We start from the raw sequence: 8,982 nt of genomic DNA on the forward strand, positions 1-8,982 counted from the left end.
TCTAATCGGATTTAAATTTAGATATTACCTAATTCAATTCGAATTTAATCCATTTACACCCCTAACTATAACATCTGTCGGATCTCTTACCCACAACTATCTATGCCTACCCTTAAGACACTACATATAAAAGAAGATGTTCCTACCCACAAACGCGGCATGTAAAAGGGAGATGTTCCTTATGTGTGACTGTGATGTTATGTGGGTAAAAAATCTGGGCTCACTGGACTACCAACCACTGCTATTGGGATCTCTCTTACCCACAACAACCCTACCCACAAGGCGTGAAAAAAAAAAAACTACCCACAAACCAAACGAGACACATATCCGGTGTAACCTACACCCTCTATCTGGTGTTTCGAGGGGCACGTGTCACGTCTGAGGGGTATTGTATTTAATTTATTAGTATTTTGTGGTTTGGGGTTTGTGATTTAATTGGTTGTGTGGCCACGGAATCAGTGACGCTAGCATTGCTCTAAACATTTACAATTCTAGACGGTGCGCGTTACACTTACAATTCCCGGACTTATTTCTTCTATTCCCGGCAAAACAAGAGACTACAGGTCCTAGACTGTTCTTTTTACCGATCGAGTTTCTCCCGCCACGATTTCTTATCCTGAGAGCCCATCGTTTCCAGGTGCGACCTTCACTCTGTTCTTAAGATTTTTCCAACTTTTTCTTTTATTTTCTGGTGCTTTAATTCTTGTTTTCTATGACCCTTGTCTTTCTCTGCTTTCTAGTATTTCAGGTCGGTAGCAATTGGATATAAATTTTACTACTTTCCACTATTGTTCTGCCCTATGTCTTGATTATTTTGGAGGGGCACGGATTGTGGACTTGGATTTCGTTTCAGTAGATGTTGTGGTTTTTCTAGTTCATGCTTTGATAGTTACTGAAATCCTTTGCGTACTTGATTGGCTACTAGTTGCTGGTTTTTTCTACAATTTCTTTGTAGATTGTCTGTTTCAAATCAAGAATAAGTGTTAGTTCGATTTGATTGAACCATAATTCGGTCTTATTTATTGCTGTTTTTTATGAATGTAGAAAAGTTCTGTTTCTAGGGTTTGGGAATTCCTGAATCTGGAAATTTTATTTTATTTTTTCAATTTACAGTCACGGTCTTGGTGACTTGGAGAACTAACTAAAGAGATAGTGGCAATACGGTATATAACCAAATGCAGAATGATGGATCCGATAGAGATGGCATCGCAGTGGGCGGTCATAGTGTTGATCAATATGACCTCGAGAAACAAGGGAACATGGAGAGTGAGCCTCGGGAGGAGGAAAATGGAACCCAGTGTTCGTTACGGCAATCTGCCCAAGAAGGCACTGGGACGGTGCTCGCCCTTGTGATCTCGAAGGGGGAGTCACAGTCTCAAGTGTCAGTGACTTCAGAGCTTAAGGGGAGTGTTACAGTGACCAGGGGCACCAACAGGGATGAAATTACTGATATGGTTACTCCTAAGAAAGGTTGCTTGTCAAGAAACGAAAGTTCGCACGAGCAATGCAGGTATTCCGTTGTTCTTATAATATCATATTTAGCACATACTATGCCTCAAACTCGGTAGATTTAAGTCATGTGATTTTGAAAGTCAGTAATCCATTTACTTGGTTGATGTTTGAGGACTTTGCTTCACTTTAGTTTTTCATTTGTTTGTGTTATATACTTGAGACTAAAGACTTCACTAGCTGTGGTGGCACTGTGGCAGTTATAGATAACAAAGTATATTATACCATTATGCCATTATGGTGTGTTTCTTTTCAAGTAGCTGCTTAGTGGCTGTTTGATAATAGCTCAAGTGGCTAAACTGAAAAGTTCATTGCTTTGTCTTTTAGTGAATAAAGTTTTAAGGAGGTTGTGGGCTCTTCAATGGCTTAAGCTGAACTTGGGTAGATTAATGTACCTTTGAATATTTGATTATTTAATGATTTTATCCACTAAAAGGTAAAGCAATAAGTCTGCTCAGGTCAGTAACTAAAGTCATTATCAAACAGCCCCTTTGTGTGTTTTGATGAATCATTCATAGGACAAAATTAGAAATCCGTTAACATGCGAGAAGATATTAAACTGAATAGATGATTATATTTTTTATTTTTTTCATCCCATCTACTTGCAAAGTTTGTTTTGTTCACATAGTTTGGCTTGACAAAGTTGAAATAAATCTGTTTGACTAGGTGGTTTGCAAGTCATAATGTGCAGTCTGCAGGGATTTGTTCTCAATTGTTCCTTGAAATAATTTCAGTCAATTAATTGACATTTGTCATATTGCACCCTTTGTTAATGACAGTTCGAAATACTTATAAATGTTTCCATTGTATTGTTATGGTAGTGTCTTAGAAATGTCATATGTAATTTTCTCTTCCTTCTCTGCTATTCTGCCATCAAGAAGTATAATGCTTCTTGTTTATGTTAATTAACAGAGTTTGTCAGCAGCAAACAGAAGAACCTCTTATAGATCTTGGATGCCAGTGTCGAGGTGGGCTAGCAAATGCACATCGATCATGTATTGATACTTGGTTTCGCACTAGAGGTTCAAATAAATGTGAGATATGCCAGTAAGTTGTCCACTGTACTGGCATGTATTTCAATCTTACCCAATCTTGAACAACGTAATAATAGGTTCTTGAACTTTTTTATGCAGGCAAGTAGCAGCAAATGTGCCACGCCCAGAGCCCCAGTCAAGTGTAGGTGCATTTAATTGTCAGATTACTTTTAGAGTAAAAGATTGAAGATGGTGTTTCTTCCAGAGCTCCAAATATTTATTGATCTAGTGGTGGACCTCTGATAACTTGGCATAAAATGTGTCATGTGTATTGATAGGGGATCTTTGGGATCACCATGGCTTTTCCCTACAAATTTTCCTAACAAAGAGATCCATTCCTAACCAACACCTGCAATTATTAACATGAATCAATCCATCCAAGAAACTTAAATTTAAATTTAAATTTTAAAATTTAGTAGTTATTAACATCTGACGTGCTTCAATGTATACATTATTTTTCTTGAAACAGACAAATTATTGGATTTGGAGGGTTGACCCAGCCTTTGGAGGATCTAATATTGCACAAGAACGTGAAAGGGTATGCAGTTTTGCGGTGAAGTTACTGTATTTTATCATGACTGTCGTACACATCATCAAAATATTCACTATTTCTTGTTTATTGCCAATTTCCTTACAGTTTCCTAATCAATATTTGCCTGTTTCTTTTGGGTATACTTTATAGTGGTTCAGTCCGCTTTGGGTGGCATTCTCAATCCTAATTGGTGGGCTTTTATTGGATGTGCTGATATCCATTTCACTTGGTGTCTCTGCACTTCCTGTGAACATTATTATAGGTAATCTCTCCATCCTTCACATATTATTTAGAGGCTTAGTTTGCTTAGTTTGACAACTATCCAACTTGATGCCACAGACTTGGACTTGAAATCTGTCCTCAATGGCAAATCCCACTGGCCTATTACATGCTTGCACAATTGAATCCTAGTGCACCAACCTAACACCTCTCACTAACTTGCCTCTTGTCCTGATTTGGAGGGATGAACCTGTGCAGGTGTGCTTGTTGTCCTAGGACTTGGAACTGCACTTCGTCTTGCACTCGAATGTTGTCATGAGTGGAGCTTACGGAGAGCGGTCCTGAGGGTGGAATCAAATAATCACCTCAGCTACCCCGCTGTGTAAGTAAATTTATATACAAAGTTACAACAAGAAGCAACACAATTTCCCCCTTTTTATTTGTTTTTATGTATATATTGCTTCATTTATCACCCTATGTATAAAAGGAAGGAACCATTGCGTAGTCCGATGGTAAAAATGCCCGCTGAACAAACATGAGAACATGGCCACTTTGTTCAAGAAAATACCAAGGTTAGGTTTGTATCCAACGAACAACATTGGATAAAAGCCCTTTTAAATCTTTGTTTACAAACTAAACCTGATAATTCACATGTTGACAAAACATTGGACTGTGATCCTTTTCATCTCTCTCTTGTGCTGAATTAAATGGCGAGGCTCTTAACACATTCTGAAATTTTTATAGTGGGCAAACTTAACTTTTTCAATTTCTCTTGCATGCTTTCTCCCGTCGTTTGGCAAGTCTATAAAAAAATCTTCCAACAGCCCAGATCCATTAGACATTAAGCTTTTGGGATCTTGTCTTTAAAGATAAAGACTGGTAAGTGGCTCGTTCTATTGGGCTTTTAAAAATGCGTTTTAGAGGCTATTTATCATGTAGAAAGACTTCTGAAATTTGGCATTTTCAATCTTTTCGGCTCTTAATTGTGCACACGTTTTTTATCTTTCCAGTTTTTGGTTACCAAACGGAAAAAGACCAATTTTCGGTCTTTTGAGCCAGAATGTTCCAACCCCAGTCCCAGCCCAATCTACTTCAATTGGGGTTTCTAATCCTAGTCCCAGTCCAGTCGAGCCAGAATGTTCCAACCCCACAAACCATGCATGTAATTTTAACCAAGGTTCAAAATTATCGATACACCTGATATGCTGGTAGGGGCATATTGATACACTTTTTTATTGTGTTTTTGTTTTTTTTTTTTTGCAACCGGTTCAGGGGGCTAGTTTAGGTCTCTTCTATCTCCTGAAGCGGTCAGACTTCCAATACACGCACTGTAAGGGTTTATCAGAGGGGTCTCGGAATGATACTTATCAGCTGGTACGTGTCATATTTTGAACCTTGATTTTAACATTACTGAGATAAAAAAAACCCGAGATGAGAGGGGTAAGCGCCAATCATTACAGAGAATCAGAGAGTTCTGCATAGCAGCTGAAGCGTCGTTTGATCACTGAGGTTCAGTAGCTTGGACAGACATTTTTCACTTTCGAGATCCACAACTTGGTACTAGAGCGCCCAACATAAACTAAGACCCTGATTCCTAAGGTGTCAAAGCCCTTTTCATCGTGACCATCACTTGGTCTGAGCGTCTCAAGGTTAGATTATGCTACAATTGTTGAGTGTTATTCTGTGAATTGTTTCCAAGTCAAATAATTTTAACCCCAGGCCACGCAGCAATTTGCAAATTTGCATCAATTGAACGGATCAGAATTCTTTGCAAATGAGTTATAAAATTGCATATAAAGCTTGCATTCCCGAAATTGGACTAATTGAGACTAACGCCAGACATATGAAACTAGGCTGCATTTGGCATTTCTTATTTTAAAGACTTATCTCCAACCACTATTCGATTGGAAATTGGCAGTGATTTAACACTCAAGTTTCAACCACTATTGAATTGTATAAATAGCTGTGTTTATTCAGGGCCTAACCTCATCTTGCAAAACAAATAAATTAATCCCTCCTATTTTAATCTTTCGGACAATCACAAAACATCAAATCTTATTCTGGACAGGATTGGGAACGGCAAAATACTTGAGCAGTTATCCCTTGTAACAAGCAGGATATGCTATCTCCGGTCTTCATTTCTGGCCTTCCTACTTACCGGCATCTGAATCCAGAGCCCCACACACAAACTTAGTTCCACCATAGAACCATTTAAGGCTTTTGTGAATTGAGAACTGTAAGTAGAACAACAAATTTAGAAGAGAAGATATATCACTAATTAGTGGTCTAATTCCCTTCTAGGATCATAGCCACCAACGGCAATGGACCCGAAGTAAGCCGTAGGGGTGGAGTTCACATCGTCTGTCCCCTAAGCCCTAGGGATAGAAAATTCTGTCCCGTCCAATTATATTGGAACACATCACACTCTCCCTCTCATTTTGAAAATTGAAATTAAGGCTTAGTTTGGAAGGAGAATAAATACAAATATGTATTGTATAAATACAGACAAAATAATACAAAATATAAGGTTTTGCATTCTACATATTTGTATTTGTACAAATTATAAGGTTTAGGTTCAGTTTGGAAAGAGTGCAAATACAAAATATGTACAGTGCAAATGTGTACAAAATATAAGGGTTTACCCTCTACATATTTGCATTTGTACTCTTCCAAACTGAGCCTAAGGCTGCGTTTGTTTGCAATACAAACACTGAACCGGGGTATTAATGCACCCTGGTTCGTGTTTACAAGCGTTTGTTTGAAACGTAAAAAAGTAATGATTATCAAAGTAAAATTGCATTTTCTAACATTTTGTACTCTAAAAAGAGAGCATTACTGTACCTATTTTTGGGATACAAATTTGTATACATTTGATAATTAACTTTTTGACCAAAGTTGAGTCATTGGAGCATAAGATAGTTGGAATAGCAGATTTCAAACAAACGGGATGAGAAAAATGGGTAAATATGTAGGGTACATATCTGCATTTGCATTGCAAAGAAAGCAGCCTTAATGGACTTGAGATGCTAACGGTAGTGTGGATGCGAATTTTTATCAAATTTGTTTAACCCAAGCGTACATCTCCTTTCATTTCATAGTTCACGCTGAGTATTCTCTTCCCCTCCCTCTCTCCACCCACTGCCCCTTCACCCTTGGACGTGAATATCATTCACTGTCATTGAAGATGATGCTGCAAGTCCATCTCTCTTTTCTTCTTCTCCTTCCCAACTGACACGCATCGTGACGCGATCCGTACCTGCAGTCGAGATGACTCTGCAACCCAACCTTTCTGTTGCAACCCTCTTTGGTTCTGTATTTCGGCCACTTCTGTAGCCCTCCCTCACCGCTGCAACGCTTTCCCTTGCATTCTGTATTTCGACATAAATCTAACATTACTAGTGTTAAGATTCACTCACAGCAGGCTTTCTTTAAAGGGTTTCTAGTAGATAAGGGCAACTTTTTGCCCCAAATATCAATAAAAAGCAATGTTTTTATAAAATAACTAATATAAAATAACATTTTTTGGAAAAATATCAAAAAGGGCAGTGGCACTGTTCATCATCTTCCTCTGCCTTCCTTTGTATTCATGCCGGCTATTTCAACGGGTCAACGAATCCCGACAGACCACCCCGGGGAGGCTCCAGAAGTTATCTCTCTGGGTTTACAAACCCAGCACCTAGGCATTCCCTGCAACCCTCCAGAAGTTATCTCTTGGGTTTGCAGAGAGAGTTGATTTCAGATACCCAAATAAATTACTCCCCGTAACCGTAAGAAAACAGTGGGAGAGAGAGGCAGAGAGAGATGATTTCAGATCCGTGGATCTTTCTCTGTTGTTTTCTTTCGTTTTATCTCTCCTCTCTCCTTGACAGACGTAGGGTTCTGTACTCAAATCAGAACTATAAAAGCACCACTAAATAAAAATAAATTAATACTAAATAGTAAAAAATGGGTCTGCAGCTGACCTATAACACTGTGCAGAAACGATCGTTACGTTAGTCAATGGCCGTTTTCTTCTTCGAACTTCAAAGTTCAAAAACCTTTTATTTTAAGCAACCTTGCCAACCCAGAGAGAGAACTTCTGGAGGGTTGCAGGTAATGCCTAGGTGCTGGGTTTGCAAACCCAGAGAGATAACTTCTGGAGCCTCTAGCACGCGGTATGGAATGTGGGGACCCGTTGATCCGTTGAAATGGCTGGCATTAATACAAAGGAAGGCAGAGGAAGACGATGAACAGTGCCACCATATTTTTTCAAAAGAATTATCTTATTTTAACTATTTTATAAAAATATTATTTTTTATTGATATTCACGACAAAAAGTTGCTAGAAACCCTTTTTTAAATTATGCTGACATGACATGTTCATTAACAGTTGGTGCAGTAGACGTTTGCTGCCAATCTGAAGATTTAACATTCCAATACAATGATAGTCACATTTTTGTATACCTTTCTATTCATAACCTCTCCCTCACCCTGATGGTGGAATGTTTCAAACAAAAGCCTAAGGACATCCTCAGTGTCAATTGCTTGCTTTGCTAACGACTCCATAATGGCTTTAAGAGGAAATTCGACAAAATGAGTACTTCATGAGCCATCTATGAATCTGTTGTAGACTTATTATTATTTTTTTTTTTGTTATTATGATTTTATGTTTGGAGGTGATTTGGTATTTGGGTACTTTTTCATCAATCATATATCACAATTGATTTGTTAGCCAAGTTATTTGGTGAACTAATCCAAACTTGTAATTCATCAAAAAACCTAATCCAAACTTGTAAAGAACCATACAGAAACAGGTGGTGGATTTTAGTGCAAAAAGTTCAGGTTAAAATGCCTTACCATGTTCCCATTTATATTACATTGAAAATTCAAACATTGAAGGCTTGAATAGAACACAAAAGTGGGGCACAAGGTTGAGATGTACATCATGTGATTGAACATGTGGCCAGTCATTTGAGTTCCCTATCTGATAGACAGTTTAGATGGTCAATCAAGATTATGCAAATCTCCAACCTTCTTTCAGCTCTATTTATCCTAAATATTAAGAACCGTTTTTCATGTTAGAAATGCCTTTCCTGTGTTCTAAACAGAGCAAGGACTCTGCCATGTGGATACATCAGTAATGATACAACATGCAAAAAAAAGGAATATAAGAATTTGGAACAAAGAACATACATGTACGATGATCAAGAACCAGAAATTCATTAGAACAACCATAGCTTAGTAGATCATGACTAAAGCAAGTCAGCGAACAAAGATTTACTTATAAAACAAACTCTTAATGAAAAAAAAAAAAAAAACTCTTTCAGATAAATGTTGCCTTGTGGAAGAACTTCTGCAATTCACCGCAATACGAGAGTTGCGGGGGTGAGGGCTACAGAGTTGGTCAGAATACAGCACCAGCGAGGGTTGCAGCGGAGAGGGAGGGTTACAGAAGTGGCTGAAATACAGCACCAGAGAGGGTTACAGCGGCGAGATTGGGTGGTAGAGTCGTCTTAATTGTTCACGTCATGATGTGTGTCGGTGGGGAGGGAGGAGAAGAGAAGAGAGAGGGACTTGCAGAATCATCTCCGGTGACGGTAGGGCTGTCAATGGGTCGGGTCTACCCGATAGACCTGAACTGTCTGAACCGAATTTATCGGTTCTAGTTCTATGATTCATTCCGATGGATTGGTTATGGTTTTATTTTATG

General features: G+C 38.4%; 1 protein-coding gene across 2 annotated transcripts; it reads left to right on the forward strand.

Moving 5' to 3' along the window:
* The first annotated feature begins 460 nt into the window (after window positions 1-460).
* On the forward strand, window positions 461-3,968 carry LOC104593165 (RING/U-box superfamily protein). Of its 2 annotated transcripts, none has more exons than XM_010252918.3 (7): window positions 461-637; window positions 1,114-1,510; window positions 2,422-2,556; window positions 2,643-2,685; window positions 3,013-3,081; window positions 3,226-3,337; window positions 3,537-3,968. In XM_010252918.3, the coding sequence occupies exons 2-7, from the start codon at window positions 1,176-1,178 to the stop codon at window positions 3,611-3,613; spliced, it is 771 nt and encodes a 256-aa protein (XP_010251220.1). In that variant the 5' UTR covers window positions 461-637; window positions 1,114-1,175; the 3' UTR covers window positions 3,614-3,968. The 2 variants fall into 2 exon arrangements, with proteins under 2 accessions (XP_010251220.1, XP_010251201.1); XM_010252899.3 differs by having other exon boundaries at window positions 3,553-3,968.
* Window positions 3,969-8,982: the final 5,014 nt, after the last annotated feature.

Source organism: Nelumbo nucifera, chromosome 3, assembly GCF_055504915.1.
Source record: "Nelumbo nucifera cultivar China Antique chromosome 3, China Antique-T2T, whole genome shotgun sequence".
NCBI classification, from domain to species: domain Eukaryota; kingdom Viridiplantae; phylum Streptophyta; class Magnoliopsida; order Proteales; family Nelumbonaceae; genus Nelumbo; species Nelumbo nucifera.